Source organism: Cyprinus carpio, chromosome A11 (genome assembly GCF_018340385.1).
Source record: "Cyprinus carpio isolate SPL01 chromosome A11, ASM1834038v1, whole genome shotgun sequence".
In the NCBI taxonomy this organism is placed as follows: Eukaryota; Metazoa; Chordata; class Actinopteri; order Cypriniformes; family Cyprinidae; genus Cyprinus; species Cyprinus carpio.
The window spans coordinates 3953664-3971956 of record NC_056582.1 but is presented as its reverse complement, the minus strand read 5'-3'; the positions used below and the strand labels follow the sequence as shown (position 1 = coordinate 3971956).

Below are 18293 nucleotides of genomic sequence, written 5' to 3'. Positions count from 1 at the left end.
TTCTTGGAAATATCACAGATGCCACATCAGGTCGGGCCTCCAATAACTGCCATACCATTGTCTCCTTCAGTCCTTGTCTGAGTTGTTTTACTTGTCGCCAGGTTCTTGTCAGCACCTGAATATGAAAGATACAATAATTTGGTGAATCCTATTTGAATGATCATTAATGTAATTAGCAAATAGGGGTTGCTTTCTGATTTAACAGTTTTTCACATTTGACTGATTTTCACATAAAGCCTAATTTAATGGTCTACTGCTGAACTTCTGCATATAGTTCAATTGCTTATAAAAGAAAAAAAAACAATTTAAAATTTATTTTAAGGTGTTCTGGTTACAGTTTAATTATAAATTTAAGTACCGAGTAATATTAATTAACTACATGTACTTACTACATGGTTAAGGTTAGGATTACGGTTACTTGCATGCGATTATGCATAATTTATTGTTATTATAATTGTAAGTACATGTAACATGTGTAACAAGGCCACCTTAAAATAAAGTCTTACCAAAAACACTTACTGCATGCTGAAGAAGATTGTGTAACAGCCAAGTGCGTTTGGTTGTAGTCAACACTGGAAGGTCCCAAGACATTGCCAGTTGGTTAATGGGTGCCTTTTGATCCTCAGTAAAATCATTCTTTGAATCACCTACAGCAAGCTGTATGAATAGTGAAAGAATACAATTAAATATACAAACACATTTACCTCTACCAATATGGCACCTACCAACCTACCATCTGTATTGTCTCCCTAATGTCGATGTCAGCCACATCTTCAATTGTGATGGTTGCTGTTTGTGGGGAGCCACCTAATAATACATGTACAATTGCTGGGCTCACACTTGCTAATGAAGGCCCACCATGGAGGAAAGAATTACCAATAATCCTGCCTGTCATCACAAACAAGTCACTCTGCAAAAGGACTAGGGAAGTAGATGGGATAAGGTGGTCAGCTTGCCCTTCAAATAACGCAGTTCCGTTTCCATTTCCTGTTTGTTAAGCAGGAAACCCAAAGCATTTTTTGTTTAGGTGACAATGTCTGTTAGTAAACTGATCACACAGTGCTTACAAAATGGTAACTGACATCTTTTTATAGACATCAGTTATTTTATTTTATTCTAAACATGTATGGCTGTGTTTCTGCTACAGATCGCAAAAAAAGCTATTTGCCAGAATAGTATGTGCTGTTTTCCATACAATGGTTCCAGAAAGATTTTGTGGCTTTAAAATGATAACAGATTTTTGTCCAAAACTATCCTATAAACAAGAAAGACAGCCATATGGGTTTTAAACAACAGGAGGGTAAGTAAAATATTGAAACTTTCTCTTTAATGTTGTTAAAATAACCTCCTTGATGATATTCCATGAAAGAACTAACCAACATTAAAGAGGAATCCATTCTGCAGCTTGTGCATCACCATGCTGAAAAAATGGCGCTGAACACCATCCCCAGTGGCAACGTCCCCCTAAAAAAAAAAAAATTAAAAATTGTAAACCGCTTTAAAATGTGTTAATAACAACATGTAAACAAGGTGTATCATTAAAAAGTGTAAATAATTAAAGGAATATAGTGTATGACAAAATACAATGGGACAGGATGTTTGGTTTCTTGTAATGACAAGATTTCATTATTAGTTACATTATTAAGTTTAATATTGTTATAGTACCTTCCAATCGGCATTGAAGAGGTCTAGTCCAATCAATTTTGGGGACCTTGTAAAAAATTTTATTCTCCCCTCCTGGTCCTCCATGTCTTCTCTAATATCAATTCTTACTTTCAGTGGGGGCTCGTCTTCTTTTTGTCGAAGTGTACACTGCCTGTACTGTATAGCTGGCCTTTCTGGAAGCTCAATCCTCTTCCAATCTGTGGCCAAAAAAACTCATGGTATGGTATCATGGAAATAATTTTTACATCAACTTTTTCATTCTGAGAGAATAAAACACACAAAATCAGTACCATCACACATTGAAGGTGCACTTTCAGCTGAAACTGATGGCCCAGGTGTTAAATGATCAGGATCAAGTTGGAAAGTAGTGCTTTGTAGTCTGGTACTGGTTTGGGATGGTAATGAGGCAGTTTCATCAACAGAATTTCCATCCATAATTGAGGGGAAAATCTCAGGGAAACTACAGTAAAATACATAAACATCCATTGCCCATCTAGGCTTTAAGGAACATTTGAAAACTAAACATTAGAATACATTTAAAATATGTAAATTGTGAGAATTGTTGCAGTATGATATCCCAAATTTGAGATTTTCAAAATTGCTCATTTGTTTCAACTCATTTGAACCAGAAATGCCATAATTCTTCTCTCTCTCTCTCCCTCTCTCTCTCTCTTTTTTTTTTTGGTAAAACAGTGACTGTATTTGTTGTGGACAGAAAAAGAAAATCTCTCCCTACTGTTCACAACTCTAACATTTCTACAGTACCTTTCTGCACATGTACTGGCATGGTAAGGCATCACTTCTGCAGAAAATTCTTCTCCACATATCGGACAGGCATCCTGAAGAATGAGACAGGCTCAATATGACATCAAACAGGTCTACAAGCAAACCATAAGCACATTGCTTATGATCTTATGACTAGGCACCAATCAGGTTTATTGTATAAAAACAGTATATGCTGACTTTACGAGAGAACCAGAAACAAACACAGACTAGCAGTAACAGTTAAAGTCAGTTTAAAAAATAAAATGTTTAAAGTTTAAAGTCATAAAAATGACCGGTGGTCAATCATTTAATATTGTACAAAAGGTCCTTTAATTTATTTATAACCAGAGTTAAATATATTCTCCGGATACATCCTCAATTTACCAATGACTGCATTAGCTTAAGTTTTGTCATCACTTTTTAACCAAGACAGTCTCTTACCAGACAAATTACATCTGACTTATGGCTCAGTCCATGGGCCTCTTCATTTTCTTTTTCCTTGTCAGATTCAGATTCTATCTGAAAAAAAAATAAAAATAATTCAGATTATATTTTTATTCTATCTGAAAAAGAGGCTCATTATAACTATGACATAAAGTTTCTTTATTGTAAAAGAGCATAACAGAAATACTTCAAGAATAATAGATGGCTATATTTAAGAAGATTTTCGGATTCAAGAAGTGTGACTGAGGGTAGCAGCTGAGCCCACCATATATACAGTAAGTGCATAAATGTGTGATAGCTGAAGAAACCTACACTGTAAAAACAAAAAAAAATGGAGAAAACTTAAATGTTTAAGGCAACCAGCTTCAGCAGATTTTTTGAGTTTTCTCAACTTTTGATTTTTTCATTTTTTACAGCACTGTAAAAAATAAAAAGTTGAGAACTTAAAAAGGTCAATGCCAGCTTCAGCAGATTTTTGACTTTTCTCAATTTGTTTTCAGTTTTATACAAACAAAAGTTGAGTAAACTCAAAAATTTACAAAAATAGGTTGAGAAAACTAAAAAAAATCAGGTTTTTTTAAAAAGTGTAACAGTACACCTGACCTGGGACATAAAATAGATAACTAACCAATTATCTATCAAGATCTGTTTTAAAGAATATACTTTTTCATTTTTTGTGAATGACACTGAAATATCACTTACCACATTATTACTTTGACAATCCTCAAGGGGACATGGCAGCAACTGAAATGGGACTGATATACCACATGTCATGCAGATGTTTTTGGGCATGTTATGAAATTCAGGTGCATTATATGGCAACGGGGTTATATCGATTTCTTCTTGGAGGGGGACGATGTAGATGACATTCTTCCCATTGTTAGAGGACGTCTTCAATATTTTTGCTGTGTAGCCGTGGGAATCCTGGGCCAGAGATGTTGTTTTCATTTGCCCACTGTCCCCTTTTAAATAGACATGTGAAAAACAATAACAATGTTGGTAAAAGGATAAAAAATATGTAAATGCATTTGGTATCATAAACTTACCTGAGGCTTTTTGGGGCAGCCAACCACCCCTTAAGTTTTGCAACTTTGGGTACTCCTGAAGAAGTACTTTGGTTATCTGGATATTAGAAGGCAGAAATACAAGTAAAATACTTTATGAAAACACAAATGGGAAAAATTGTTCCTCCTTTTTAAAAATTTAATAATACTAAAAACAATAATAATAAATAAATAAATACATAATAAATAATAAATAAATAAAACAATGTAAATAAAACAGGAACAAAAACTTGTAATTTCTTTTGTCCAAAACATATTTAAACATCAAGTTTTACACCATGGCTCACCTCAGTATGATCAGCATTGTCTGGAATATTTACAGTTCTTCTGCCTAGCCCTGCTTGTAAGAGAACTGTTTCATCTTTGGGAGTCTTTTGGGAGTTTTTGGACAGCAAGCAGAACTGGAATTCTAAGAACTTTACAGATGTAAGTTTTGCAGGTTCAGGTGCCATTTTTTTCATTCGTTTACGGCTTCCATGGTAAAGTGCTGGAAAAGCTCTTTAATAAAATAACAAAATATATGTGCAAATAAGCAAAGTTATTGTTATAAAATTAACTCTTGCAGGAACAGACCATTTGCAGTGTAGGCTAAAATAGAAGAAAACCTAACATATGATGTAAACTGTTATTAAATACAATATTATATAGATACAGTGTACAAATGTGGTTTTCACTGGCAACATTTAATGGACATCTTCAACCAAAACAACTCCCAGTGTACTAATTAGTGGTAGAATTCCCCTTTAACAACCTGGATTAAGAGCCCTGCTCAGGGCTGTATTGATGACAAATCACATATGGGTCTTTGTGGGGTTCATTTAATCCATTGATTACTAGCCCACATCTTTACCACATCACACCAACAAATTGCTATATACAAATATAGAATAAATATAATTCCCCCCCCATAATAAAATTTTTAACTATAGCTCAGAGTACACGATTCCTTACCTTTGCATTTCTTGCTGAACTGTGTTTGGCCTACTAACAGTCTGGCCAACCCCAAAGGAAGCACTAGTACCAGGCTTGGGATTTTCATGTGCTTGAGGGCTGCTATGCCTTCGGATGCAGCTAAGCAGATTCCTTACAGCACTTTCTATTTCTGAATTTTGCTCCTGTAGAAAGAAAACAATATAAGTTGCATTCACATAAAATGCAACAATAACAACATCAATAATAATAATTATTATTATTGTTATCAAGTAATAACCCACCCCCACATGCATGGTACAAAAAAAAATTCTACATGGGTCATGGAGTATCCTGTCTTATTTTTATTTTTATTTATTTATTTTTATCAATACTCACGATGTTTAAAAACACTGATAATATATATATATATATATATATATATATATATATGTGTGTATATATATATATATATATGTGTATATATATATATGTGTATATATATATATATATATATATATATATATATATATATATATACAGTATATAATATATATATATATATATATATGTATGTATGTATATGTATATATATATATATATATATATATTATAATATATATATATATATAAGATATATATATATATATATATGTATATATGGTATATATATATAGGTATATATATATATATATATATAGTATATATATATATATGTACATGTATATATATATGTATATATTTAACTTGAACTCTGAGTTGACTTACCCTGAGATGGGAAACTCTGAGTTTTCGGTTACAGAACAGCTGAAATGAGTTGGTTTAATCAACTCTACATTGACTGACTCTGAGTTAAGCGCGTGCACCACAACTATAAAAAGCCATTATCAATGGAGCGCCGATATTACGATTCACCAGAGGTGTCAAGTAACGAAGTACAAATACTTCGTTACCTTACTTAAGTAGAAATTTTGGGTATCTATACTTTACTGGAGTAATTATTTTTCAGCCGACTTTTTACTTCTACTCCTTACATTTTCACGCAATTATCTGTACTTTCTACTCCTTACATTTTAAAAATAGCCTCGTTACTCCTATTTCATTTCGATTTGTTTTCATTCAAAAAAAATAAAATAAAATAAAATAAAAAATAAAAACCTATCCAGATAAATCGCGCCATCCGGATGAAGTGAATTTGATTGTGGTTGGATGACACCTGATCCATCGCACCTGCACATGACACAAATCACATCACTCCAGCAAGGACGTGTTGGGTTCGTTTATCAAAAAATATATTTCTTAAAAGATATTATTTCTTACTACTGGCTGATTTATCAAATGGGTGCTTTCTCTTCTTCCTCCGATAATTAAGCTACTGTAGGTAGTTCGGTAGCGAGACGTTTGAATAAATTGGCGTTTGCGATTGACAACGCAATTGACAATGTTGTGATAAGTAGGCTATACGAACTTTTTAACTCGTTATCCCCTCGTTCAACTTTTTAAAAACATATCTCGAGAATTTATGGTGGCTTTTTCCCCATCCCACTGCCTCTCATGTTTTTAAATAAAAAATGTATTGTGTGCGCTTTGTATTAAACTATGCATGCATACATGATGCTGTTTTGTTTATAGTTGTTTAAGCAACTTAATTATAATTGGTTTATAAACATTATTTTAAATATTATTCACTTAACAGTCGTGTATTCTAATGCTTGAATAAACGTACATTAGTAATATTTTGCTCGATGCACCCTCTTGTGACCTCAGGAGAAAAGCCAAAAGCTTCTCTTCACCCTAACTGAAATTATGCGTTTTAAATTTGAATATAATTCGAATTTTGATAATACATAAGTAAAAAACTCGAATTTAGTTTTTCAGCCATTTTGACAGCCCTAAAGCATACGTATGTAGCGAATACAGGAAGGTATCAATTAAGAAGGTATCAGGATTGAGTTATTTTTCATTTTTATTTTTTGATTAATCACTTGGATTAATCATTCATTTTGACAGCACTAATGTTTATTGTATATAGTCAACCATAGAAGGGTAATTGTTACTAAGCCTGCCCTGGGTACACCAATTTTCTTGTTCATTGCCCTCGCAGATTCCTGCAGTTAAGCTTGGATGTACATTAAATACATTCCATTAAAGTTTATGGATGACATGCCTCTGAAGTTTGACTTTTTGCACCATTACAATACTTATAGGCAACTAGTCATCATATCTCTAGTTCTTTAATGTATTTGCATTGTATTAAAGTGCGTTCATTTTCAATGGGCATATATGCAGCTGAAACAGGTAGCCTAGTGCATCCCAAATTTTTAGAAAAATGTTTTTTTGAGGAGGTGGGGTAGTGGCGCGACCTAAGCTTTTGTTCTTAATGGCATTTTTTTTTTTCCTTACATAACTTTTACTTTTATACTTTAAGTAGTTTTGAAACCAGTACTTTTACACTTTTACTTGAGTAAAAAGCTTGAGTTGATACTTCAACTTCTACAAAAGTCTTTTTAAAACCTAGTATCTATACTTTTACTTGACTAATTAATGTGAATACTTTTGACACCTTTGCGATTCACCATGGCAACAGCTCCCGCCAAAAAAGCCATCTGCATACTTCAGACTCAATACAAATGTAATTCTTATCAGTGTTATAATATCACAGGTGAAAACTGGCAGAACGTTGGATTAATGAACTTATAGCTAATCATTTTATGGTACATCATGGGCAAAAGTATATATATAAAATAATAATATTAATAATAATATTTTAAGTGCATTTTTCTTATTTTACAAATGATCTGCCAATAGAGTAAGAAAAATACGGCAGTGGCTATTTACACTAAGTGGAATTAACATACTTTCTTAGCGATAGATCCTATTTACAGTAGTCTAAGTGCAAGTAGCTCTAGATGCTATTTACAGAAAAAAATGTACAGTGAAAATCATGATATATTCTATTTACCATGTAAAAGTAAAAGTTCTTTGCAACAGGCTAAGTGTTAATAATAATTAGATGCTAGTTATACTTTATACTGGCAGATACATTTGCACCTCAGTATTGTTATACATTAACAGGATGCAATAATAACAGATTGTAAATGATTATATCTATTACAATTATAAATAGTTGTATCATTATTAAACACTCGTTAGGCACTTTGCTTCCACTTTTAGAACATTTTGTTCATTTTTATTGAAAATAAATTCTAATGTGACATGTGATGGGAAAAGTGAGAAGAACGAGCTCGGCAAAAGCCGGACTCTAACCCAATCAATCGCGTTACAAGCTAGTTTTCCATGCCCAAAACATTAATGTCTACACCACTGAAACTGTTATTCACATGTGTCGTATTTAACCTTATGTGTTGATGGAAGGCGGAGCTACAGTAGATTTGCACTTAGTAATAGACACTCAGAATAATCTTGTTTTCCATTTGCATTGATTATTTTTATTACCACACTGGCATATAATTTTACTTAAGTAAAATGCACTTAATTTAGATCCCCCCAGGAAACAAGACTAAGTATCTTATATAATTTTCTTATATAGAAAATCAAACTTTATTTTATTATTTTTTTATATTTGTACTTGGGGAAAAAAAAGCAGAAAACAAAAAAACACTTAGTAAGAAGAGCATCTTTCCAGCGTGCATCAATGAAGTGTTTAAAAAGGGGGAGGAGACCGAGAGAAACTCTGGGTTTATCGAAGAAAACCTGCTCCTGACCAGGTTAGGTTCATAGTGTAAGTTACTACGGTAAATGGCTCTGAGTATAAGTTACCTCTCTTTCAGAAACGGGCTTGACTTGCCCTGCTTTCTCGGGTTTAATAAACCTCCCATTCTGAAACAGAAAACCTAGAGTTTCCCTCATTTCAGGGTTAACATACTCAGAATTTTCACTTAACCTCCTTTGTGAAACGGGCCCGAGGTATAGGCAACCAGCAATCCAGGTCCTGGAGTGTTGCTGTCCTGCAGAGTTTAGCTCTAACCCTAATCAAACACACCTGAACAAGCTAATCAAGGTCTTCAGGATTACTAAGGCTACAGGCAGGTGAGTTTTTTTTTCTCCAGGGTTGGAGCTAAACTCTGCAGGACATCGGAACTCCAGGGCCGAAGTTGCCTACTCCTGGTATACACAATTATTAAAAAGAAAAACCTGGGATTGCTTAATGCCTCCATCGTGATGACAGACTGCTACACTGACCGCCAAACGGCACGATCTGCTCTATGAGGTGACGTCATCGCATACATAAAAACGTCTCATTTCATTGGCTGACTCCAACCAATAAACGAATTAGCTATTTTTTTTACTGCAATATAAAATCCCGTTAAGATATTTAATGAAAATATTGTCCAAGTGTTTTAACAATGAAGCATACACATGCATAAATGTTTTTTTCCGCATGCCAAGTCGCACTGGCTGGCGTTGTTCATTGGTCAGACATCGACCAATAAAACGGATTCAATCTGAATCAATCTGAATAAAGACCCTTATCCACAACAAATATTGTTGGAGGCTATGGCTGTTAGAATCTAGGGCTGGGAAAATAAATCGATGCATCGCGAATTGAGAAATGATTCAGCATCGATTCTGAGATTTTCCGAATGCATCGCGATTCTTTCTTGAATTGATTCTGAGCTTAGTTTTGAACATCAGATGGCACTGCATGCTTTAGAAACAGCCATATTCTGCTTGTTTCCAAATCCTTACACACACTTGAACCTAAAATAATAATTCATAAAATTTGAAAAAGCTGAAGCGAATTACAAAGGTGTTCACATTGGGCTGTGTTTACATTAATCTTGCGTCATAAAAGCATTCTAAGCTGAGGTGAAAATACATGACTCAGCCGAACGCACAAGTGCTTTTTAACACTCTTCTTCATGAGCATTTGAATGTGCAGATAAAAACTAGATTAGAGCGCCATCTGCTGTTAAATCAAAGCTCAGAATCGATTCCAGAGGAATCACGATGCATTCTGAAAATCTGAGAATTCTGCATCGATTTATCATCCCAGCCCTAGAAGAATCCAGCACTTATGGCATTGGTTGTGGAGAACATGTCTAGTGTGCATGCTGACAACATTTTCAGGACAGAAGAAGAGGCATGGTGGACAGTCACAACACCAGACAGCAGCTGTATTGCTCCCACACTGTTGGCAGATGTATGTTGCCACATTTTACTGATGCAGCAGTGTTCACCAGATGGGGTCTCTCTGCCTTCCACCTCTCTAAAAAATTTGACTTCTCCGTGTGCTCCATTTCAAGGAAGCTAGAAGAGAGGATTTCTTAAGGCTCCAAGAGGTGATGCCTCATCTGAGGTATCACTCAATGAGTGCTGGAGAGCTTGTAGAAAACACAACAGTATGGAATATTCAAAACCAATACTTTTATATTTCCTTCTATATATTTGTTTTTATGATATCAAAATGTACTGCATGTAGTGGTTTTGGCTGTAAAAGGGCCAGTATTCTGGCAAATTTGAAAATAGAAACATGTAATTTACATTCTAACCCACTGTCACATATATGTACAGATAGAAGGTCTAATGGAAACACAATGCAGTATACACCAATAGCCTCTGCAGCAAAGGCCCACTCCTAGTTATTTTCAGGAGCTTTGATGGGAGGTCAAGGTCAAGCTGCAAACATTGGACAGAACAAAGCTTCAGACCGGCAGAGGGTGAAAATTACTCTCCACTTGTAGCACCGCTACATATTAATATTGAATTTATGTCAGTGTGTTATGTAAGAATGGAAATTGTATTAAGATGGTTAAGTTGTATATCTTGATTACTAATACCATGATGTTCTTTTGACTCCATTTCCTATAATGCTGTGCTGGACTCATGTATAATTTCCTGTGTTTGGTTCTTCCTGTCTGCTGATTTTCTTCATGAATGATGATTTTTGTATGTATATAAGGGGGTAGGAACCAATGTGTGGGTGTTGTGTTTCCCGGGAAGTTTTCCAATCGTCGGACCTCTAGGTTTCCAGGTGGATATCCTCGTTTGCAGCTAATGCCTCGCTGGCAGGTTTTACTCGTGTATTGTTGGAGCGTTTCGTGACTGTTTGGACCTTGTATTATAACACGGCACCGGGGACTGGGGTATGTTTGTCTGGGACTGACCAGGTTATATATAGTGGGTGGTGGAACAATACACATCTTTTTCCATAAGAAAATGACTGAACTGTTTTTCTCTTTATTGATGTAACCTCACTGATATTTTAGAATGTTACACACTGACCGGGATGACCACCAACTCATTCAGATGTCACTCAACAACCATAGGATGACATCAAGTGACCTATGAAAAGAATGGCAAACGGCAGCTGGGGTGAAGTGCATGGCAAGAACAGTTTGAAACTGGTTCCAATGGGCAGGGCTGAGGTCGTGTAAAGCTAGAAAAAAGCACTTCATTCATGAGAAACAAAGAAGAGGCAGGCTGAGGTGTGCAAAAGACCATAAGGATTGGACCTTTTCTGAGTCCAATTTTCAGCTTTGACTCCTCTAATGTTTGGACGGAGACCTGAAGAGGCCTACAAGCCACAGTGTCTTGCATCCACTGTGAATTTTGGTGGAGATTCGTTGATGATCTGAGGGTCCTATAGCATAGATGAAATCATGCACATTCGTCTTTGTGAAGCACGTATGACTCAAGCCACATATAAGGTTATACTGGAAGAAAACTTGCTTCCTTCTGTTCTGACAATGTTCCCAAGCTCTGAGGATTGTTTTTTTTTTTTTTCAGAATTTTTCAGGGGTTAGTTGGAGTCAGTAGAAAGGTCTCTTTAATATGCTGCTATTGTAACTGTGACCTTTATTGACTACTGCTTGTAAACTCTTAGTATCTTAAAGGGGTCTGTAAAGTTGCAAAGACTAAAGTCTCAAATCCAAACTTTGTAAAAGTTAAGACATGTCCATGCCCTCCTAAAACGCCTCGTTTAAACATGCCCCCACATGTCTATGACACTGTGTAAGAAGATTTGCATAACACAAATGTTCATGCAAAGAAAGAAAGTGTAACTTCTATTCTCGCTGTAATATTGTTGTTGTTGCTGCCACCATCATGTTGTGGAGATGCTGTGTGTTTCATTGTGAAAGCTAACATTATATTGAGCTGCCATGTAAAGTTGCTACTACATACTTATTTCAGATAAGCCATATTTGAGTTCGATGAATGTTAGGTGAGCATATGGATGTCCTGCCCGATGTACTATATTACCACATAGACCAGCCGTTAATGATTTGTCCATCAAGGACTGCGTGATTTCGCTACTTCATGTGGATTTTTTTTTCTGAGACTAGGTGACTAATACAATTCTAGTAATATGCATATAAATACAGTGCTCCTGTAGCTCAAGTGGTAGAGCATTGCGTTACCAAGCGCAAGGTTATGGGTTTGATTCCCCGGGAACACATGATAGGTAAAAATTGATAGCCTGAATGCACTGTAAGTCGCTTTGGATAAAAGCGTCTGCTAAATGCATAAATTTAATTTTAATTTTTAAATTTAAATAGCCTTTTAATTGGCTATTAGTAGAATAGTAAAATAATCATGGCTAATAGTAAAACATGCAAACATAAAAGAAAAACAAACTGGACCTGAGAACAGCTATATATTAAGGATATAATTAAAACTTTGGAGTTTGTATAACCTCCAAACCAAAGCAGATACCTTTTTAAAAGCTCATTATCGTCAAATGTTTCTAAAATGTTCATATTCCGAGGTAGATTGCTGGCAACAGTCATTTTAGGATAGTCCTCTTCACTACTCCAAACATTTCACAGATTTAGGAGCTAATTTTAGCGCTAAAACGCTTTGGGAAATACTCTCAGAACAAAAATTTAGGAGTCTTAAATTTAGGACTGACACGGCCATTATTTTAAAGATTTTTTCCTAAATCAGCGAGTTATGAGCTACTTTTAGCCTGAAGATGTTTTGTGAATACGGGCCCAGCTCTGCATGATTTAAATTTCTCAATTCAATAAAAATTTCTTTAGTTTAATAAAGATTGCTCTTTAGACGCTCGCAGACATCAGTGCTCTGCACAGCCATGGGAAGAACTGCAGATACATGTCTTAAGAAGTTTAAACAAATTATACTTTGCACAGAAAGCAAAGTAATGCTCCAATTCTAGGTTTTCCCCTCCAGAGGGCGCACAAAGATAAACCATAAAATGATTCATTTTAGTACTCCTTAACGGAGGTGCAAAATAACAAAAAATGTCCCAGACAACAAGCAGTGTCGGCCCAGATCCAGCCCACATCTGGTCCGCATGGATTTCACGCGGCCAGATGTGGGCCGAGTCTGGGCCAACACTATTTGCTGAATTGGGACTGCAACTAAAGAAAAACAGGAGCAGTACGGATAGTAATTTAGATAGTTTTAAGAGGAAACTCCTAACTCAGAAGAATAGTTCTTCTAGAGACTACATTAATGTAAAACAGTAAGACGAAAAAATACATAGGCCTATATGTAAAAAAAAAAAAAAAATAGCACTGTGTTTGCTTCTGGCGTGTGATAGAGCGTTTGGATAGTCGCGCTAATGCATGGCTGGCTGTTGAGCTCTTGAACAATAATAAAGTTCTGTACCCAAAGTTATTTGTTGTCAAAACGTGGGCGGTGAAAAGGGGTATATGCTTGCTTGAGTCCTGCTAGCTGCAAAGCCAACGCAAGTGACCAGCGGGCAAAGGATTCTGCTTGGTCTTAAAGCCTTCGGAAAACGTCTGTTCCCAAATCGAACGATGATTTGTCCAAAAAGCCGATTAGTTCTCATTGTTTCCAAATTTAAAGCTTGATATTTGTATGCTCTCTCATATTTAGGTGAGCAAAGGAAAAAATCTTGTAAAAGTATGTGATCATATTAATGACCAGTTGAAATAAACAAATAAATAAATAAATAAACAACTTACTAAAGAAATGCTCAGATGTTTATTTACATAGTAATTTCAGAGAAAGTGATGCCTGAAAACAAGAATCTAACCGGCAAATAGCGCTCTTTGCACGAGGTAACATATTGATTAAATTAGAACTAAAGCAGCCTATAAACTATACAATCTGCAATGAAAAGTTGCGTCCACTTATGTCTACAACTAATTTACATTGGGTGGTGCGGAGTGTCAGAATATAAACAGTAAAATCTCCCCCCTCTCCCCCCCCCCCCCCCCCCCCCTCGATTTAGTGACAAACCTGTGAGCCTTTTGTTAAAATGCTAGCCAATAGAGACGGGTTACGCCACTAGGCAGCAGTGATATATAAAGGGGGGCTTTATAGACGCATCTGTACAGTTGAAAAAGACATGCTGAAGTATTTTCCGACATAAGCAGGTAGCTGATAAAAGGACTTCGAAAAACAAACTGAAATGCAAAAAGGAACGTTATTTAAAAGAATTCGATTATTCCCGACGCTTTGACCGTTTAAAATGGAATATATATTCTGCTAAAACGTCTTAATTTCTTTTTTTAGGTAATTCGTTGCTCGGATAAATATTATCAAGATAAGAACCACGGTATCTTGCAAAGCCAAGAGGAAAACCTTTGGTACCATTTAACGTCATGACAAGGTATAACTTTTTATTGTGCTTAACGGTTCTTATTTCTTTGGGATTGTCCGGGAGCGATGAGCCGGACCTCTTTCAGGCTCCACTGAGTGAGATGTCCTCGGATGCTGGAGTCTCTCTCTTTGATCTGGAGGATGTGGACTCTCCTCAATGTTCCGCATGCGTTTGGAGAGAACAGAGTAAAGTCTTACGGCTGGAAACAATCAAATCACAAATCCTTAGCAAACTGCGCTTAAAACAAGCGCCCAACATCAGCAGAGAGGTGGTAAATCAGCTTCTTCCCAAAGCACCTCCGCTGCAGCAGCTTCTGGACCATCACGACTTCCAGGGGGACGCATCCTCCCTAGAGGATTTCATGGACGCCGATGAGTATCACGCCACTACCGAGTCTGTCATCACTATGGCCTCAGAGCGTGAGTTACAAAACTTTTTCACATTTGATTAGTTGTTTAATAAATTATGCTTAAGCTAATGGTCTGAAACACTTTAGATTATCCTTGCACCCATTTAAAGCAGTTACACATCTATTAAATGTTTAGTGGAAAATTACCGTTTATTTATTACTAGATTTGCTAAAGTGACAATTGCATAAGGTTGATCATAAATGTCAGCATTTTAATGTTACACACACACACACACACACACACACACACACACACACACACACACACACACACACACACACACACACACACACACACACACACATTTATTAGCCTACAATAAAAAAACGTATCAGCTACCACTAACCATTTAGAATTTGAAAGCTGCCTTCACTTGGTTGCGCCCGTGGCCGTTTACGTGTAATAAATTAATAAGGACTATGTAAATAAATAAATAAATAAAAATTGCAGATGCGCTCAATGTAGCTTCCGAGTACATATTCATATATATATATATATATATATATATATATATATATATATATATATATATATATATATATATATATATATATATACGAGCAGTATTTAAGACGATTAATAGAGAGTGGTATTATAAATGATGAGCATTAAAGCAGTTACCAAAGAACCGTCTTGCTCAAACAGTCTCTGCTAGAGAAAGTGTCCAAAAACACTATTGTTTCCCTACAAGCAGCAGCAGTGCCTTACGACTGCACTTGCCTTTAAATGTGAAGTTTATAGGCATAGGCCGTTTTTTCACTTTAGTGTGGACACAAAGCCCATGGAGGAGTTTGGGTCGAGGGGAGTGTGTGACCTTTTTCGCTGAGAATAGCCGGGGTTCAACAACATTTACACACGTAATGTATTCCGCACAAGGCAGATGAAAAGCCGAGCAAATAATCCGTTTTTTTTCCCCCCTGACCAGAGTGAACAAAGATAGGTTTGTGTTCCCCTAACTAACCTCTGCGTTGATTGTCACACAGCCCACGTTCCCGCTGGCATAATGAACGCGCTTTACATTCAAGGGACGAACCACATAAATGATCATTTAACGGCTGCAAAACTCATGGATGGTTTTTAAAAATAGCCTTTTTGTTGTTATAGATTGTTGTTGTAGCGGTGCAGTATGAGAATAGCATAAAAAAGAATTAGGCTATAAGTAATTTTGACCATCACATGTGTATTTAACAGCAACTATTTATTTATTTCATAAGCAGCTATTTATTTATTTATATGAAATTTAACTTTAAAAATATTTCAAGGCGGGAAAGAAGTTTCAAGTAATTAGTCACATTTATGCTGTGATACATTCCTTTTTATAAAATACTCGTTTGAGTTTATTAAGTGGGCTCTCATTTTATTCTATTATATTTAAGCTACTGATGAATTCAAGTAGGCTAAATTTCAATTGGAACTACTAGATAGTCTTTTAAATTCCTTTCAACTTGACTTATGAAAGGAGAAGAATTTATAAAATGTCTTTATTTTAATCACTTAAAATAATCAATTTGTATCAATGAAAAATGCCAATGAAAAATACTTGTTTTACGTTATATATAATATCCATTTTAAAGGTTAAATTGATTACAATAAAAATTAAACCATTTCTCTGTTGTTTCAAGATTTTTTACAATGTTGTTTCTTTGAAGTTTTCATTTAGTTTATCTTTACTTTTACTTTTTTAAAAATTGTTATTATTTTCAGTAATCCTTGTTTCTTCAGCTTCCTTCTCCCATCACTGAATCCATGATCGTCTCCCATTCTCGTTCTTTATCACACAAGCAGTCAGTTCTGGCAAATAAAAGCAAATGCTTGCGACATTAAATGTAATCCCACAAAATCAAAACTGTCACTTATATCACTTACCAGCTTATATTTTGGATGTTAGATTTAAAGGTGGATATTATGTTTAGATGTTGCACTGGTATGTTTTGTTCTGCCTCTGTTCTGAATTTGGCTGTGTACGTGTACAGGCTAGAGTAGAAAATCAACCATTAGAACTCATTTGTCACCAGTCTATATATTTAGACCAGACCTTCCTCCTTGTCAGTGTGCTTTCATAACAAGCTGTGTTTTTTTTTTTCTTTCACTAATTTGTCAGCTTACACCCTCACCTCCTTCCCACACAATGACCCACCGCCCTACTGACTTGTTTAACTTAACCACCAAACTGTGCTGAATGCTAGGAGAAGACAGTAGAAATACAAAATGTAGGGCTCTCATTGTTATGAGAGGTTGAATTATCTGAGATGTATAATTTGCCATAACTTCTCTTTTTGTTCCCAAAAAATTGTATTCTGCAGTGCACTCCCATAGAAACACACATTCATCAAGTCAGAGAGGAAAAGGCCTCCTATTGACAAGAAGGGTCAGAGAGTTCACAGCAATGTGATATATTGGACGAGGAGCCAATTAACCTCTTCAGGTCTTTTTCTTTGGCCGCAAAAGATAACTAGTAGATTAAACACTGCTACCCCCACCTAAAATGTCAAACAGGACGGGTAGGAGATTAAACAACACTACAAGAACTGCTTCCCCCACCTAAAATGTCTCTTTCTCTCTCACACACAAAGTCACATACACACATATACACATTCACAAGCACCAACCCACTAACCACTCCCAACTAGAAAAAAAACCAAAGGTCTTTTATTGTGTTGACCCTATAAAAGGGTAATTTCCTGAAGGTGCAGGAACCATAAACAGAAGAGAGAATGCTAAAAAGACAGGACGGTTGTCCAACCATCCACTGATCAATGGGAAGTGTGTGTGTGGGAAGTTTTTTAGCATTAATTTACTGTGTGAACACCTGTGTCTTAGACTACTCTCATTCTTTCCTGTGCATCTGAGAGTGAAAGAGGAATAAAATAAAGGAGGAAAGCAAACTCATGTTTTTCTGTCCTGTTTTGTCAACATGAAATAAAAAGTGAAGTAATTAAAGAACAGATGTGTTGTAGAAATAACACTTCATGTAGTCAGTTTTTTGGCTAATAAACTTTCAATGGAACTGAAGTCCATTATAGCCTGGGTACAATTTCACTGCTCTCTCAAGAATGCCTCCCTTTCTTTCTCTCGTTCTCTTTCCTCTTCCCACGGTTCAATGCTTCTCCTCCCATTCTGGAGCAATTCCAGACCCAGATAAGCAGGTAGGCCTACTGAAGTCATCACATGTAACAAATAGAATTGCATCTCAAACGTAAATATAACTCTTTATCTCAAACGTAAATAGAAGTGAAAACTTTAACCTGAAAATATCTAATGACTGTTTTGTAAAGATCCCTTTTAATTTATATATGTACTGTTGTAAGTATAATATCAGTTCAGTCTCTTACTGTATCTATCCTTTCCCTCAGTCAAACTACATTCAATGGCAATATATAAATGTTGCACACAGAACATGTTGTGCATTAACACGGTCAATAATTTCATGATCATTTCATTTCTGTTGCTTTGGAATTGTTGAGGAGAAGGACATTTGTG

The 18293-nt window shown here is 35.7% G+C and overlaps 1 protein-coding gene and 1 long non-coding RNA gene across 3 annotated transcripts in view; one reads left to right on the top strand and one right to left on the bottom strand.

Moving 5' to 3' along the window:
- Window positions 1-3582: 3582 nt before the first annotated feature.
- On the bottom strand, window positions 3583-4929 carry LOC122146709. The gene is made up of 3 exons (XR_006161224.1): window positions 4890-4929; window positions 4226-4436; window positions 3583-3996 (listed from the first exon to the last, which is right to left on the bottom strand). It is a non-coding gene; the product is annotated as an uncharacterized LOC122146709 (long non-coding RNA).
- A 9157-nt stretch (window positions 4930-14086) lies between these two features.
- gdf11 (growth differentiation factor 11) overlaps window positions 14087-18293 on the top strand; it is a 64816-nt gene continuing 60609 nt past the window's right edge. Inside the window, exon 1 of one of the 2 annotated variants that reach the window (XM_042765946.1) lies at window positions 14087-14822. In XM_042765946.1, the coding sequence (XP_042621880.1) occupies window positions 14405-14822 (418 nt within the window). In that variant the 5' untranslated portion in view covers window positions 14087-14404. The remainder of the gene's footprint in view (window positions 14823-18293) is intronic. The other variant, XM_042765945.1, reaches the window with a different exon arrangement.